The 18,656-nt window shown below is 40.5% G+C and overlaps 1 protein-coding gene across 4 annotated transcripts in view; it reads left to right on the forward strand.

Annotated features, from left to right (window-relative positions):
• The window catches only part of Cntnap4 (contactin associated protein family member 4), a 280,867-nt gene that overhangs the window by 87,558 nt on the left and 174,653 nt on the right, over nucleotides 1–18,656 (forward strand). For 2 of the 4 annotated variants that reach the window (XM_075977396.1, XM_075977394.1), the window contains exon 3: nucleotides 60–253. In XM_075977396.1, the coding sequence (XP_075833511.1) occupies nucleotides 60–253 (194 nt within the window). The remainder of the gene's footprint in view (nucleotides 1–59; nucleotides 254–18,656) is intronic. The other 2 variants (XM_075977397.1, XM_075977395.1) reach the window with 1 other exon arrangement.

Below are 18,656 nucleotides of genomic sequence, written 5' to 3' on the forward strand. Positions count from 1 at the left end.
CTCCATTTTTTTGGAATTTTAATGCATTCTTTCCCAATATCCTTCTGTTTTTGCAAAAGGAGCTGGTGGCTGGTCTCCACTTGTGTCCAACAAATACCAGTGGCTGCAGATTGACCTTGGAGAGAGGATGGAGGTCACATCGGTGGCCACCCAAGGTGGATATGGGAGCTCCAACTGGGTGACCAGCTATCTCCTGATGTTCAGTGACAGTGGAAGGAACTGGAAACAATACCGACAAGAAGACAGCATCTGGGTATGTTTTCTTAGTAAAAAATATGGGTTCTGGGGTGTGTGTGGAGGCGGATATGGAAGCACAGTCACCCTGAAGCTTATTAATCAGTCGCTTATAAAGGAGCCTTAGAACCTTCAGGGTGACTTTAACACCATTTCTTAAGGGAGACTATTCACGAGTAATTTATGAAAATACTATGAGTAATTTCCTCAGAAGGTGAAAAAATTCTATCAGGCTATTAAACAGCGTGGAAACTCAAGAAGTAAGACTTGCCTAAAAATATTGTTTATAAGGTGACATGGTCCTTTTATATTGTCGTTGAAGCCAGTTAAAAGTATTTATTTTATTTGGTCTGATGGCTGATGTTTCTGGATCTTTCTCTCTTGAAGGTAGAGACTAATGATATATGGAGCTGTCTTTTAAGTTATAGAGTTGTATACATATGTGCATATGTATATGATATATGTATGTATGATAAATAATATTACATATATCCAATTCACACCCATGCACCATCAATAAGTGTGCATGATGGCATGTTTTGCCTGCTCTCAAAGACAGAAGACAGAAAAGTGGTGGGTTGTGATAAAGTGGGATATTTTGCTTTTTTTTCCTTTCTTTTCTTGCAGTGACTGCATTTCCCTTGATAGAGGAAGCTATAGGAGGTTTTCTTGGTGATAAAGAGAAATAAATTCTTTGTCAGTGTAGAAAGCATGTTTTGGCTTTTATGTGAGCTAGGGATGACACACTGCAATCAAAGGAGTGGTCTCCCCCCGCTCTGGCTGAGGTGCTGGAATTGGAGAAAATGAGTAACTTAATGAAGCATCCTTAGCACACAGATAATTTGGAAGCCTATTTGGGCACATGATGATGATTTTCTTTGACCTGTCAGTGGCTGCTCTTTTCAGACTTCTTGGAATCAGTTGCACATTACAAACTCATTGAAGAAATGGACTGTGATTTGCTTACCTTTGTATCTGGAAAACTCCGGGGGGTCATTAGGTGTGTGTATATTGATGCAAACTGAACTGAGGAGAAGTGCCCATCGTCTTTTCTGTAGAGAGAAAAGTAGGCTGAAGGAACTTGCCTATGAGCATTGCTTTTTAAAAATTCTCATTATCATTATTAAATCTGCTTTAAAATCCAAAGCCAGTTGAAGCTGTGTGTAAGCGTGGGAAACAGAAACCTACACAACTGGGTATTGTGGGTCAGTTAGTTCCAAGGGATGCATTCAAACGCAGGCTGAAATGAATAGCAACGATGAACCAATAACACCAAAGCTTAATGAGGTATTTACTTTAACTAGACATTTGGATTATCTTTTACTGCTTTTCTCAATTAAGAATTGGATTTTAAACTAGGTAAGTGGTGGTTATTGCCTGCTCGTATTTAGTTGCTCTAATTAAAATGTATTGTTTAGGCATTGTTTTTATATTGCGAACATTGTATGTTTCTGCATATTAGACACGGAACAAGTAAAATGCAGGCATTGCTATTTCCTTGTTTTAGTTCTGTTAAGGAGGAGGTATTCAGGGTGAAATTGCAGCAAGTATGACATTTTTAATAATCTAAACCACAGAAGGACAAACAGTATCGATCACAAAACTGTTAAAGCAACACTGGTCTATTATCTATCTATCTATCTATCTATCTATCTATCTATCTATCTATCTATCTATCATCATCTACCTATCTACCTATCTATCTATCTCTGTACCTGTCTGTTTGTCTATCATCTATCTCTAATATCCGTCTTCCTCTCATCCGTCTTAATTTACATTTAATATAAACACTGTTTATTTATACTTTTATACTTACATTTGTGTATTTAAATCTGCCTTTGCTGGTCACAGGCAGGCTGCCAAGCTATTTTCCTCCATAATTATTTTGTCTTTCTTCTGAACACTAATGGAACCTCATCTGAGGTTCTGTAGTTGCCAAAGCAGGGAAAGTGCGGCTGCTTTATGCCCTGGCTCTTGACATTTCCACCTGGAAGAACACAAACTTTTGCAATTTGAAGTTTTTAAGTAGAAGAACAATCTTGAGTGTATACCCATAGTAAGGAACTTAACCTTTTGCCATTTTACAAATGCACATTTCCTAAGCTGATTTCTGAGGGTTTCCTTGCGTTTTTCTAGCTGTTACAGAGTATATACCAATTATACAAAAGTGCCAATTTCTTTTAATGGTTTTACAGTCTGTCTAGGATGATACAAATAAATCTATGAGTGAAAGTTAAGAAACACGTAACGCATTATACAAGTGCGTGATAGGGAGAGGAAGAAAGACAAGTGTTATTGGTTTAGAAAAAAATACAATAAAACAAACCAATAAAACCTCTCAACATGGTGTGAAGCCCCAGAGTGAGAATTTCTCACTTCTCTTGTCTTCAGAAAGAACAATGCCTTCTCTTCACCTGAAAGAATTAATAAAAGTCTCTCTGCTTCTTGCAGTCATTTAGTAGAATAAGAAAATATTTTGTTATTATCTATACAGGTGATTAGTAAAAATGTAAACTTGATAGGCATATGATACTTTTAAAAACACATTAAAACATTTCTTCAGAATAAAATTTGTGGTCTAATATCTATCAAATGTAGTTCCTCTAAATTGCTTGGCTGGACAGTACATAAATATTTGATGAAAATTTAGAAAAATATGGGCCACTAAAATTGTTCCCTTAAATTGAAGACAAAATAAAATCCCTCAGCGTTTTCGGGATGCAAAGACTCTTTTCAGCTAGTGTATTGCACGTGATGAAAAAGTAAATGAAAGGTATACTTTTAACTCATTTAAGAACAATTGCAGAAATATGAAGCCAACATCTTATAAATTTTCAGTAAGGTAATGTGTACAAAAACCTACAGCCAAATTTTCCCAGGCTATCTATTTGTCTATCTATCTATCTATCTATCTATCTATCTATCTATCTATCTATCTATCTATCTATCTATCTATCATCTTCTTGATAAGCACCCAAGATTCTCCTGTTAACTCCAACTTCAAGGAATGGGTGGGACCAGCCTTCTAAATGGTTTTATTTAAACATGATGGTTATACATGAGAGTAGTTTTTTAGATTCATTTTTTTATTAAAGAGAATTATATGTATGTTTATGTGTCTGTTTATGGGTATTTGAACATGCAGGCAGTGCCCACACAGGCCAGAAGAGGTTTAACATCCTCTGGAGCTAGAGTGAGAGACAATTGTAAGCCTCCTGACTGCTGGGATCTGATCTCAGGTATTCTGGAAGAACAGTATGTAGTATGTGCTCTCAACTGCTGAGTCATCTCTCCAGTTCCTGAAAAATCACACACACACACACACACACACACACACACACACACACACACACACACACACAATTTGTTTATATGTATATATGTATTCTGTATGGGTTTATGTGTATCACCTGCATGCCAGAGCCCATGGAGGACAGGTGAGGGCATCAAATAGATTCCTTGGAGCTGGAGTTGCAGGTGGTTGTGAGGTATGTGGATGCTGGTAACTGAACTCAGTCCTCTGCAAGAGCATCCAGTGCTCTTAACTACAGAGCCATTCCTGCACAACACAAATTTATAAGTCTTAACCGACTTGGTGGGTTGAGTGAAGAAAATTATAAAGACACATGGACATCTTTTGCGGTTCTTTTGAGACCCACAAACCAGAAAGTGTGTCAGTGGAGCTTCTTTTTAGAGGAATGGAGTCACCACCAACAACCAGCTCAAATGTGAAATCTTGACACTGTTAGCACCATGCTCTAACCAACTAAACTAACTCACCAGACAAGAAGAGAAGCTCCCATGATCAGGGATGCTCTTGTGGACTTTGAAAATCTTTTTCTTTTTCTCCTTCCTTCCTTCTTCCCTCCCTCCCTTTTTTGTTTCTTTGATTTAAAAAACAAAAAACCTCTATTTTTTGATTTACATACCAATCCCAGTTCCCACTCCCTCCCATTCCCTTCACCCCTACTCCCATCCATTCCCCAGAGAGTGTAAGACACATTGCTTTGAGGAAGGACCTCCTTACTAGACTGAGCAAGGTATTCCTCCAAAGACAATGAGTTCCAAAAAGTCAGTTCAAGCAGTAGGGATAAACCCTTGGGCCACTGCCAGTGGCCTTGCAGTCTGCCCCAGTCATACAACTGTCAACCACGTTCACAGGGCCTAGTTTGGTCCTATGCTGGTTTCTTTCCTGTTGGTCCTATGCTGGTTTCTTTCCTGTTGGTCCTATGCTGGTTTCTTTCCTGTCTAGCTGGAGCTGGTGAGCTCCCATTAGCTCAGGTAGACTGTTTCAGTGGGTGTCTCCATCATGGCCTTGACCTCTTTGCTCATATTCTCACTCCTCCTATACTTCTATTGGACTTTGGATGCTCAGCCCAGTGCTGCACTGTGGATTTCTGCCTCTGCTTCCATTAGTTGCTGGATGAAGGTTCTAAGGTGACATTTAAGATAGCCATCAATCTGACTACAGGGCAAGGCCAGATCAGGCACCCTCTTCACTATTGCTTGGGGTCATCCTTGTGGATCAATGGGAATTTCTCTAATGCCAGGGAACAAATGTGCAGTCTCTGTTTCCAGTCGCCAATTGTCTGACTTATGGAGTTGGCAGGGCTATCAGTCACAATGATTACAATGGCTCCCTCAATCAAGATACTACGTTCCTTGTTCTCTGTCTCTGTCCTTCCCCCCATCTCAGCCATCCCATTCCCTCATTTTCTCCTCTCCTCTTGCTTTCGCCCTTCCTTCCTCCCACCCCCATGATCACAATGTTCTCAGGAGATCTTGCCTATTTCCCCTTCCCAGGGGAATCTCTATATGTTTATTTTAGGATTATGCTTGTTACTTATCTTCTCTGGGGTCACAGACTATATAGGTTCATTACCCTTTGCTTTATAGCTAGTATCCACTTATGAGTGAGTACATACCATGATGCTCATCTTTCTGGGTCTGGGTTACCTCACCCACGATGGTTTTTTCTAGTTCTATCCATTTGCATGCAAATTTCAAGATGTCATTGCTTTTTACATCCAAGTGAAATTTGCATCATGGTATGTACTCACTCATAAGTGGATAATCCTAGAAGAAACATATAGAGATTCCCCTGGCATCATTCTTCAAAGTGGCATATACCCTAAATCTTTCTTTGTGCCAAATCCTTATTATAGTGAGCCCACCCTACTGAAGTACAAAAGTATTACTTCCACGTCCACATCAGATTGTCTCCTTTGTCATTGCAGTCCTTGGCTCATTCCTATGGGGCATGCTAAGTTGCACTACCTTTCGGGACACTAACCCCACAAAGCTGTTTTTAATTAAAGCTTGCATTATTAGCCTGCATCTTCAGGAAGTTTCTCATTTATATTTCTATGCACCTATGAATTCTCCTCCCTTTGCAACGATTAATGGTGCAGAGGTAGCTGGGTTTTCTTTTTAAATTGCAGTAGGACAATTAACGTGGGGTTTATCCTCTAAACAAAATTTAAAGTGTGCTGTGAAGTATTGTTTGTTATAAGCACCATGTCGAACAGCTGCTCTTTGGGTTTAATATCCTTATTATTTTTTGTAACTGTAGCATTATACCTGCTGAGTGGTGCCTATCCTCACCCATCTCTCATTTCTGGGACCATTTCAGGCTTTTCCAATAGGAGAACCCCACACTATTTGTCCCAGGTATAGCTTAGTTTAGCCATTCCACTTCTTTGTAAGTTCATCTATTTTAGAAGAAGACTGTTTTTCTAGCACATCTTAAACATTACTTTTTTTCAGTGTATTTAAGAATTTCATACATGTATACAATTAAATGTCACACCACTCCTATTTCCTTCTCCCCAACTCCCTCCAAATAACCCCAATAACCCCTTTCCACTTCATGTACTCTTTTTCTTATTGATAACTAAGTTTAATTAATGCTGCTCAAATGTGTGTGGGTGTGGGTCACCCACTGGGGCATGGGAAATCTTCCAGTGGCTGCATATCCAAAATGAATGATGCTCTGTTCCCAGCAGCTAACACCTGCCAGAAACTGCTCAGTAAGGGGCGGGGCCTGAAGGTCACCTCTCCCACCTGTGTTGTGACTTTGGTCAGCTTTATCTTAAGCAGGCCTAGTGCAAATGACCACAGCTGACATGAGCTTGTGTGTGCAATAATAGTGTTCCTTCTTGAAGTTCGTCTACTTGGTGCCCCTCCCCATCTTGATATTCCCATTTTATCCATTAATCTGTCTATGGACTTTTTATTTTCATCAGTACGTCATGTGTTATTGCTGCCATAGCCTTTTTTATGACCTTGATTTCAGTTCTTTTGGATTAGCCCTTGGGAATAGGATTTCTGGTTCAGATGGTATTGTTGCCTTTAACTTTCTGAGACACTTCCTGCTGTGCAATTCTTCCCTTCACACCCTACACCATTTTGCATCCCCACTGCAGAAAGAATCTGATGCTATGCAAGGATTCTGAGGTCAGAGGACTTTTGCCCTTGCTTTTCATTTGGTTTGATTTAAACAGGTGTCAGCTGCTATCTCACTGTGGGTTTGCTTTGTATTTCCTCAACATGAGGAATGAACTGAGCATGTATAGGAGTATATAGAACATGAGAAACTGTGCATGGGCTTTTCTGAGCTCTACATAAGTGATCGTGGGACACCATTCTGCAAGGTGTTTAGGGGATTTTTCACGTGTGTTCACGACATTATTTTACTATGTATGTAGCTTCTTTTTTAAACGTTTTTGATGTAGAGTCTCACTTTGTTACCCAGGCTGGCCTCCAGTTCTTTATCCTTCGGTATCATCAGCATCCATTATAAAGGATAACAGATATGCACAGCTCTACGTAGTTTGGGTTTAGTTTCTGTATACTAGCAATGAGCAGTTCAAGTTGGAGATCATCACCAACAACACAACACCTTGTTTAGTAATGTAAAAAAGAATAAAATTCTTAAAATCGATTTAATGAAAGGGCTGAAAGATCTGTATACTAAATGTTAAAACATCACCAAAGAATTTGTTAAGACACAAATGATTAAAAACTTCATATACATAAATATTTGATTTTTTCACAATGTCAGTGCTACCTAACATAATCTCCACATTCTGTATAATTTCTGTCTACATCCCAAATGCGTATTTTACCAAAAGTATTTAAAAATTGTAATATTCACATTGGAACCTTCAAGGACCCTGTTGGCAGAATCGGATGCACCATATTGACTGATTTCAAAACATAACATAAAGCTCCAGTGATTAAAACAGTGTGATACTGGTATAAATTCAGAAATGTGGGTGAATGGAACAGACCAGAACCCAGGATTTAACCCGCACACTTATGGTCAACTGTGGAATCACAAGAGTGCACGTGTCTACAATGGGGATGGGCTAAGCAAAGGGTGCTCGGGAAACTGGATGTGGATACACAAAGAGTTAAACTGGGCGTCTGAGGAGGTGTATCAGCAGTGAAGAGCAGGCACTGATCTTGAAGAGGATCAAGTTTGGCTCTTAGCACCTCTGCTGTGTGGCTCAGAACTCTTGCTCCAGAGGATCTGCTCCTTGTCTTTGGCCTCCTCCATCGTTCACACTCATTTGCACAAACCCACAAACTGACACACCCATAATATTATTATAATATAATAAAGTGTTTTCAAAAATAGGGAAGTTAGATCTTACCTCATACCCTGTGAACTTAAACTAAAATGGATGAAGGACTGACACACTAAGCCCCCAAACCAACAAAAGTGCCAGAGAAAATACATAGTGGTGGTGGGAGAGCCTATCACATTGATTTAGAGTGAATGACTTCTTTAGATGCGAAATAAAGTCATAGACTTGAAAAACAGACATTGGAATAAATTTAAGCAAAAATCTTGTCATGGTGAAGGAGGTGATTAGTAGATTGGAAGTGTATCTTATAGAATGGAGAGAATAATTTGGTTATTATTATCTGATAAGGCTTAAGGGTTTCTGTGGTTTGTGATGTGGTTTCAGCCATGACTTGGGGCAGCAATTGCTAGGCAACTTCTCTGTTCAGTGTTCTGGTCAACTTTACTTCTTTGGACCTGTTCCCCTCTGTAGCTGGTTCTATAAGCTCCTTTCATAAACTTCTTTGGGACATACACGATGGGAATTTTACAATATGTACAGTGCCCAAGGAATCTCTATCCACTCCTGTAAGCTGTTAGCTAGTAAACAAACACGGTGACACGAGACAAATGGTATTTGTTTAACCTTCTCAGATCCATCTGTTTTTAGGCAAGGAAATAGCATGTTTTTGAAGAGTGATTAGAAGTAGCAGAAGGCTCGATGTGGTCCCCCCTCAAAGAGTAAGCTCCATCAAGAACATCCTCAAATCATTGATCAGAGAATAACAAGTCTGCAACGCACTGTGACACGTGTCTCCCATTTGGCCGTGTGACAGTTCAGCAATGGCAGAATCACTCCCCTTCTCCTGTCCTATTATCATTGTTCTGATGCAATGTGTTCAGATGTCTGCCTCTGGCTTTTGTCATTCTCCAGTCCCAGGTGGCTACACTTGGCATTTTTCCTCCCTCGGAAGCAATCTGTCCTTTTGAAATGTGTTTTCATCATTTTATTTGACCTAGGGAAAGCAACTACCTTAGCCTCTCTTTCCTCATTTTCCATCTTCTCTTTCCAAACTTATCAAGTATGATTCCATTAGAGAAGACGATAGAAAAATATTCATAAACCTTAGAAAGGGATCTGAGATTTGGAACAGATATCTTTATATTCCCTAAAGATCTGAGAAGAATATCTGTTTTTAGAATTAAAGATATCAAAGTAATATATCTAACAATAAGTTAACTTTTCAAATCATTATTTTTTCTTTTTATATATAAACATATATGTAGGTAGGCAATATAAAAGGAATATACAGTTCAGTTTTTCTTCTGTGTTTGCTTTTTATTTGTTTGAGACAAAGCCTTATTTTGTAACCTAAGCTAGACTGTAACTGGTAACAGTCCTCCTGTCTCAACTTCCCATGTGCTGGGATAATAGGCATGAGCCACCATGTCTGGCTTCTGTGTATAATTAAACCAATAAAATGAATGTATATCAAGGAAAATGTACAATATAAAATAAGCAAGATGTACAAACATTAAATGACATGATATACAAACATTAAATGACATGAGTCAATGAAATGCAACAGAACTTGTTTTGACCAGAACATGCTAGCTATACAGTGACATCCTCTACCTGAAGTAATGGCCTAAAGGAGATCATTCCCAAGGTCATACAGAGAAATTATGCAATAAATAAACTAAGATGATTAGCAAAATGATAATAGTAAGGAGAATATCAGTTATGAAAACATGAATGTATATTAAAGTACATTGTTATTTTTGCTTTAAAACATAATAGATAACTAGGAAGAAAATTCACCATCAAGTCAATTATATATTAAAAGGTGTCAATAAGACAGATAGGATGTTGGAAATGCAGAACGAGGGCCAGCAAGATGGCTCGTCAGGTGATGGAACTGGTTGCCAAGGCTGATGGCCTGAGTTCGAGCCACAGGGTCCACGTGCTGAATGGGGAGAACAGATTTCTTCAGGTTGTCTTTTCTCCTCTACATGTATACCAGGGTAAATGTTTACCCACCGTCACACATCTCTCTCTCTCTCTCTCTCTCTCTCTCTCTCTCTCTCTCTCTCTCTCTCTCACACACACACACACACACACACACACACACACACACTAAATGTGAAAACATATGCCATGAAACATTGATCAGTCAAGATGGACCTTGAGAAGTTGTAGCCTACTAGAAAAATCAGTAACTTTTAATAGGCTCTAGATGACTAATGAAATAGGCTAAACTATTCATATACAGAGAAATCATAAGTAGAAGATGCAGAGCAATGTAAAACCGAACATACAATACCAGAACGAGCTTTTCTTTCTACACAATAGAACTAAATTTGGACACTCTAGGTTAAAATGTAAAAATCCATGGTATTTAGAAATCTGCGTGAACAATAGAACGAAGACAGTAAAAGAAAGATGATGTAAGTGTACACGTTAGAGATGTCCGCTTTGATTCCCAGGCAGCTGGGATGTTGGGTTAGGATTGACATTCTGACAGGCTTTGATTGAACAGACTTCATCCAGCCTCAGATTCACTTAGATTTAAATAGCGGTGAGGGACAGGCAACAGCGTATCACACACAGCAGGAGCATAATGTCTATCCAGAGAGACTGAATCATTTCTAATTGTTCCAGTGACTTTATCTGAGATAAACGCATTCACGGTTGACAAGTCCAGGTAGGTGCAGCCACCATAGATGACGAGAGCCCCCTCTCTGTTCCAGTGGCCCTGAGGCTCTTTTACATGGGGAGCAATAGGGCCCCTCGAGGTTGAGTCACTAACTTATATAATCTTGCTCTTTCTTTAGTTGGCAGCATTTCATGAAGGCCAGGGAGAAGACACTGATTCCAGGTTGTGTCTGTGGGCCCTACATTTTCTCGTAATCCTGTTTTGATTTCCCCTGGAGACTGTCTGGGGGTGGGAGCGTAAGCATTTGTGGTTTTAAAAGTATACCTAGGCAATTCCAGTTTGCAGACAAGCAGGGGAAAATCTGGGTCACTCGATAGGTTTCAGAACCAGCACCAGAGCCATAATTCCATAAAAGCACAGCAGCAGGTGTAGAATCACCTGAGCCCTAGCGCACATCTGCACATTCCCTAAGTTGGTGTTGGGAGGAGTTGCTGAAAGATGAGGACTGAGAAAACAATTATCTGTTTAAACAATTATCTAACTGTTAACTCTGTCCTTTCAGTGGCAAAGACTGGGATTCCCTAATTTATAAAGCTAGGCTGTTTGGTTCAGTGGCTTCTAACCACATGGTTACTTAAATTTAAAATCGAATTAATTAACATGAAAAAATTTAGAAAATATGGCTGGGAAGATAGACAGAGATAGAGTGTGCTTAGTAGGAGGGAAGGCCTCGATTCAATCCCGATTGTCTGAAAGTGGTAGCGAGTGAGATTGCATCGGTTCATACAGGCCACACAAGGCATTCCATAGCTGTGTTAGAACAGCTGCGCTAGTCTATAAATCAATTCAGTTATGGGATATTTCTATTATCACATAAAATTTCTTATGCGTCAGAAAAATGGCTCAATGGATAAGGACAATTGCCACAAAACTTCTGATGTCATGAGTTCCACCCCCAGCCTCACATGGTAGAAGAAGATAACCAATTCCTACGTGCTGACCTCTGATCTTCACATGGACACTATGGTGCACGTGTGTGTGTGTGTGTACAATGTCATAAAAATTCTATCTTATTACACAGGTACAAGCAGTCTAAAAATTAATGACAAAAATAAAACCTTAATTTTCTGTTTTTTTTAAGAAAATGACAAAATTATAAATAGGAAACGTACAGAAAGAAAAATAGCATGTAATTATCGAAAAGCTTCTTTGTCTTTATTTAAAATTGACACAATGCTTCCTGAAAGATTGGAATGTGTGACAATGTTTGACATCACAAAATATTGTATTCTTCAATTTTAAAATAGGCATTTGGAGCAATAATTTGCTCTTGAGCTACAGCATCAAGCTCATTGTCTTATATAGAGTGCAAATTAAATAATGGTTGCATGATATTATTGATTTATAGCAGCAGATCATTAACTTATATAAGTCACATCACCTCCTCAAAAATAGATACTATGTGGTCATTAAAAACAAGTGATGCAAGAATATATTGTCTAATTCCTTAGTGAATTCCAAGACTGATGCCACATTTGGAGGTGAGGTGCGACCTCATAGCACAGATGAATCTGAAGGAGCGAACAACTAGAGACCCAGAGACAGACAGAGGAATGTATAGTTATTCATTCCAAGAGTAAATAAAAATTAAATTTATGAATAATTTCAGATGAGACAAAGCTAGTAGGAAGCAAAAGAAAGAAAAAAAGATGGAGAGAAAAGAAACAATAGGAAGTCATAAAAGTTTTTAAGAGAAACAGCAACCGTAAAGAGAATTAGTTTAACTCCAGAGGCTGAGATGGGCCTCAGTCTGCTGTCTACAAGCTGGAAAATCTGAGATGTTGGTGATGGGATGCAGCCAGGAATCAGGTGCTCAACTGTCCTAAGGCAGAAGAAGAGAAGTGGGGGGGGGGAGAGAGGGAGGAGGAGAGGGAAAGAATCATGCTGTAAATTCAACATTATCTTTTCTCATTTTGTTCTGGTTCTCAGCAGTTGAATGAAGCTCACCTCCTCACAATGGTATGACTGATCTGGACTCTGACTTGACTGACACTCAGATCTAATTTTGCTTGAGAACCCTTCCTGAAGGAATCCTTTGACAGTTTCCCTAGCGACCAATGGATTAGAATCCCCCCCCCCCCACCACCACACACACATAATTCCTGTGTTGGTCCCCAGCTAGTGAAAGTTCTGAAAGAGTCTGGAGGTAGGGCTTAATGGGAGGGAGTAGGTCCCTCAGGGTGTACTCCTGTTCTAGCTCTCTCTACTTCTTGTCTTCCATAAAGCAGGCAGCATCTACCCTGAAGTTTTGCCTCCTCAGAGAGCCAGAAACATAGTGCCAAGTGTCTGTTCACAGAAGTCTCTGAAACTATGAGCAAAATACATCTTTCATCCCTGAAGGTCATTCTTTTATGTGGTTGGCTATAGCAATGATAAAACTAATAAACATAAGTACAGACGTTCCTTTGGTTTATTTGCCATTGTGCAGCAGATCCTGGTAGTAAACGGGAATGACCAAAATGAACTATCATAGACCATTTCCCCTTATTTATTCTGCTAGCCCTTTACACATACACACACACTTACTTACATGATGGCTGGGTGGCGTGCCTGTACATAGCAGGTTGTCTAATCTTTGACTCTATTATGACAGAGTAGGAAGAAGTAAAAGCGTTAGTTCTGATCTTATATTGTCCTGTGAGTCAGTGCCCAGACAGGAAACCAGAGATCGCCCCAGGCATCTGAAACTGGGAAGTCATTATAGAAAATTGGTTACAGGTGATGGAAAAGCCAAGCTGCCAAGTATGAGATGGTGAGGGAACACTGAATTTAACATCAGCAGGAAGACGCTCCATGGCCTGGAACTGTAGGCAGAATGAGAAGGTGGTGTTTCAAGAGCTGAGCCTAGCACTGGCTAGTTGGGATGCAAACTATGTCAAGGGCTGTGGAAGAGAGGGCCATGAGGTAGGAGACAACAATCGGGGCTGGGATCTTGGAAAGATTTGGTGGCTACTGACAAACTGACCGAGGCACACCAAGAATGAGAGAAAGATACTAGTTCCTTCTACCAGCAGCTGTGTTCTATGAACTCCTATGAACCCAGGTTAGTTATTTCTGTGGGTTTTTGTTATGATGTCCTTGAGCCCCTGGCTCATATAATCATTCCTCCTTCTCTTCAACAGGATTCCCTGTTTGGCCCAATGCTTGGCTGTGGGTTTCTGTATCTGTTTCCATCAGTTACTGGATGAAAGCTCTTTGATGACAACTGGGGTAACCACCAGTCTATGAGGATAGCAGAACATAGTTAGGCATCATTACAATGACATTTTCTCTTTCTCCAATTGTGCTGGCTTCAATACTAGGTCTCCAGGCCATCCAGTCTTCCTACCTGAACTCTTAATAACAGGTGGGCATTGATAGTTTTCATTCAGTTCTCTTTCCTCCTGCTCATACTCATGAGCATGCAGATCTAGCAAGAGAAGTCTTATTATTTTTTTAATATTTATTTAGTTTATTTTTTGCACCTACATGTCTATATGTGCATCATGTGTTTATAGTGCTCATGGGGGGGGGTCAGAATAACATGACGGTTCCTCTGCAACTGGAATTATGCATGGTTATAAATCACTATTTGGGTTCTGGGAACTAAACCTGGGTCCTCTGTAAGTAACTAGTGGTCCCATCTCCTAAGCCATCTTTCTAGCACCAAGAGCAGTTGGCCAAAGTATATAAGATGGGGATCTAATGCCAGAGAGATGGGTCAATCGTTAAGGGCTAGTCTTCCATAGGAGTGGAGATCTAGTCCTAGCACCAATGGCTTACAACCAGCTTTAACTCCAGTTCCAGGGAATCCAATGTCTCCTTTTGGCCTCTATTAGCATTTGCACCCACATGCACGTAATCTCCCACCCATACACATAATCAATAATAAATCTTGAAAAAGGGGAACCCATGTAGAACGGTCAACCATGGATGTAGGATAATTGTTTTAAGATACAATGTCATGTAAGCAAGTAGAATATTGTGAACTCTAATGCATCTGGTTCTTTGTTATTTATCAAGCCTCCATTGTGGTTCAAAGCCTTAATTTGTTTTCTATGTGGGGAAGTAGCATTGCTGTGCCTCATCAGATGCTTGGCAGATGAGCTCGGGAACTCACTGCTGAGGACCAGGTGGAAGAGTATATATGTGGATTAACACACATCTGCTGTCACTTCTGGGTTGGGGTTGTCATATACTTGGGTGTGCAAAGAGCAGCATGTGACTGGGTTTTATTGAAATGTTTCGCTTGGCAGACAAACTTAGAGGCTCTGTCCAACTGCAATGCCGGCATGTCCTAGCAACAGCTTCCTTGAGCACCGTAGCTCGGGTCTCATATGCTTAATGCCAGCTCATCAGGCATTCACCAAAGTTTGCTGTACTCCTAAACTTCTTGTCTGGGTCTTTACTGACGTCTAAGGCAGACTCGCCAGACAAACTTTGACTCATCCTTATAGCCTAGGACTTCCCAGCCTCAATGAAGCCACTAACTTGTCAAGCCTGCTCCCCGCCATTACTTTTCCAATAGTCACACAACTCTCTCTCTGGGGTCTTATTTGTTTCTAGTGACATCTGCAATAGTGTCATTTCCATTTCCAGGAAGTCCCTCTAGGTTTTATTGCATGCTTTCTATAACCTTCATCAACTGGGTTTCAGACTCATGCATATATTGTTTTCAGTCTCTTTCACTCTCCTTAGACGCTGGTCTCTGTTCCAAATTAGCCCCTTGACATAACTAAGTGCCCAAATACTACTGGCTAAAATTCAGATTATGCATCTGCCTTTTTTTTTTTTTAAAAAAAGTACACTCATGTCTTAATTAAAGCTGCCGATCCCTCCGAGATTGTCAGTCAATGCTCATTGCCAATGTGAGTTAGGACAGACCTGGAAAGTTCCCTTGTAGGACGAACATGGGGGAAAAAAAATCTCTGTTATTAGTTACTTCAGATCCAAAGCCTGGTGGTATACCTGGCCAGCTTATCAAGTAGAGATCTGTGTTTGCATTGAGACAAGCTATTTGCATAATATCATAAGAACAATGACTTGCACAACTTGACTCCCCCCCCCCCCCGCCTTCCCATTGCCTTTGTGCTTTACACCCTGGGACTGGTGTTGTCTAAAATTATTTCTTTATATTATTGTGTGAGTCTTAGGACTTTGACCAGCATTTATGAACAATAATCCGTTGGGTGACCGAGAAGACTATGTGTTACAAAAGAGTCAAGCATGAGTGAGGGCCTTTATCCAGGAGCAACAGTGGCTATGAAAGGGAAAAAAAAATCAAGCGTCACAAAAATATGAGGACACAGTCTGTGGAGTGGAGTCTATAAATCAGAAACACATGCTGCAGAGAAATTGGGTCTGACTTCCGTGCTGCAAATGAAATTTCTATTTGGCTTTGAACCCTCATCTTCCATTCTGTGTCTCTTATTGTTATTAATCTCTGGAACGGAGCGCGTCTCCCTTTTAGAGCCTTGAATATTTTAAGTACTTAATAATAGAATTCCTCTTCTATAAGAAAGAGAAGGGAAAAATTGCTGGGGCAATGAGAAAGCTATCCTCCGGGACTCATAGCTTTATTAGACTATGTCAAAATCATCATGAGTGGAGGGCAGGCTGGGAATATCAGCTTCAGGAGGTTTAAATAAAGCCCCCAAACCTGTATTTATTTTATCAAGTTTTTGGAAAGTGGTGAAAAATTATCCCAAGAACTACCATGCTATATATTTCAATAACAGCATTGTCTTTCTACAGAGAAATAATAATAATAAAAAACAATTCAATATGTCACTTTGGAAATCGATTTTAAAACCTGAGATTAGAATAAATATATGAATTAATTGAGTTCACGGTGACATTTGCGCTCTCTTTGTAAAGCTCCGTGTCAAAGATGACAGGTAAATATTGAAATTCATCCACACTGGGAGAAAATTGTTCTGTTGCGTCTCCCTGCTCTTGTGAAATCAAACCTCTCAGGTAGATACACATGAAGGCTGAGCTTCCCTTTGACTCTGACTTTTTTATTTGCACTTTTCAAAACTTCTTAACCTTTCATTATTTTGCTCAAACCTGAATTGAATCAAGTGTAAACTTGGCTCTGGCGCATTTTTTTAAGCCCCCTCTCCCCCGCCCCCCTCATCTGGGCAAGGAGCAACAGTATTGAGTGATTTGAAAGACCTATGTCCTAGCTTGCTTTCTATTTCTTATGTATTTATTTATTATTGAAAAAAAATTTCTGCCTTCTCCCAGCCTCCCATTTCCCTCCCTCCCTTCTCCCCCTCCCCACTCCTCTCCCCCTCTCTCTCCAGTCCTAAGAGCAGTCAGGGTTCCCTGCCCTGTGGAAAGTTCAAGGTCCTCCTTTCTCCATCCAGGTCTAGGAAGGTGAGCATCCAAACTGGCTAGGCTCCCACAAAGCCAGAACATGAAGTAGGATCAAAACCCAGTGGCATTGTCCTTGGCTTCTCATCAGCCCTCATTGTCCGCCATGTTCAGAGAGTCCGGTTTTATCCCATGCTTTTTCAGACACAGTCCAGCTGGCCTTGGTGAGCTCCCAATAGATCAGCCCCACTGTCTCAGTGGGTGGATGCACCCCTCATGGTCCTGACTTCCTTGCTCATGTTCTCCCTCCTTCTGCTCCTCATTGGGACCAAAGGAACCTTGGGGGAAGAAAGGGTCTGTTTCAGTCTATAGCATTTAGTCCATCATCCAGGCAAGTCAAAGTAGGAACTCAAGGCTGGAGGCAAGAACTCATGCTGAGATCATAGAGGAATGCTGCTTAGTGGTTTGCTCCTCATGGTTTGCTTAGCCTGCTTTTTATTTTCAAGACAGGGTTTCTCTGTGTAACAGCCCTAGCCTTGGCTATCTGGTAACTCTCTCTGTAGACCAGGCTGACCTCACATTCACAGAGATCTGTTTGTCTCTGCCTCCTGAGTACTGGGATTAAAGGCATGTGCCCCCACTGCCCGGTTATGGTTATAACCTGCTTTCTTAAAGGATCCAGAACCACTAGCTCAGGCATGGAAATGCCTAAAGTGAGTTGGGCCCTCCCACATCAATCATCTACCACCAGTCAAGAGAATGTACCATAAGCTTGCCCATAGGCCAATCTGCTGGTGTCATTTTCTCAGTTGAAAGTTTCTCTTTTAAAATGACTTTAACTTGTATTAAATTGACCTATAAATGGCCAACAAAAGCTTTGTATATGTCTGGAAGATATATTCTTGTGTCTCGTCCAACTTAGAGATTCCATAAAGTTCTACTTTGGAGTCTTCTGTTCTTCTGAAAAATCTGTGCGGCTTGACATGATCTACTATGACATAAAACAGTTATCTCACGTCTCTCGTTCAGGAAAAGAAGTTCCTGGGAGCCATAATCTTCCTCTCTTTGGACCTCTCTTTTCTCAATCCTCCCCTTCTCTCTCATATTCTCCTCCCTGGAACTCACTGTTCCTGGGGCCTAGAATGGAAATATAACTAGATCTGATTATCTGGGGTAGAGTAGCCAAAGCCATCAATTGTGTTTTCTCACCTACAGGCATGGGAAGTGGCTTTATGAGACTAGTGAGCCTCTTCAGATGCCTGTGCCAAGGGTTACTTGTGTCACTAGGATGCCAGATCAAGGCCTATTCAAAGTAAAGAAACTAAGGGAAAAAAGCAAAAAAAAAAGCGAATGAACGAACAAAAAAGGAGTAAGAGCTGTAAGGAAGAGGGTGGCTGTTAAGGATGCCATCTTTGTGATTGGCCTATGTGCAGTCAGACAGACGCCAGCTCTGTGTCATGCAAACTGCATCATCATCATCATCATCATCATCATCATCATCATCATCATCCTCCTCTTACACCTCAGGCCAGTTGCTCTTATCTCCTCTGTAACAGTGCACGCACAAAAGAACGTGTGAAAATTCGATACAAAAGACAGCGATGATGAGACAAGAATGAAGTAAAAGAGAGGTAAAGCAAGAGGGAAAAAGAGCAAAGGAGGAGAGAGAGCTGGAGAGAGAGCTCCATCCATAAAGCATTTGATGTGTAAACTTCAGGACCTGAATTTGAATTCCCAGAACACACACTTAAGCCAGGTGCAGCAGCCTGTGTCTGAAATGTTGGTGTTCCTGTGTTGAGCTGGTCTGTGGAGTCAGGAGAATCATTCTGTCCACAGGC

This window comes from Microtus pennsylvanicus, chromosome 6 (genome assembly GCF_037038515.1).
Source record: "Microtus pennsylvanicus isolate mMicPen1 chromosome 6, mMicPen1.hap1, whole genome shotgun sequence".
In the NCBI taxonomy this organism is placed as follows: Eukaryota; Metazoa; Chordata; class Mammalia; order Rodentia; family Cricetidae; genus Microtus; species Microtus pennsylvanicus.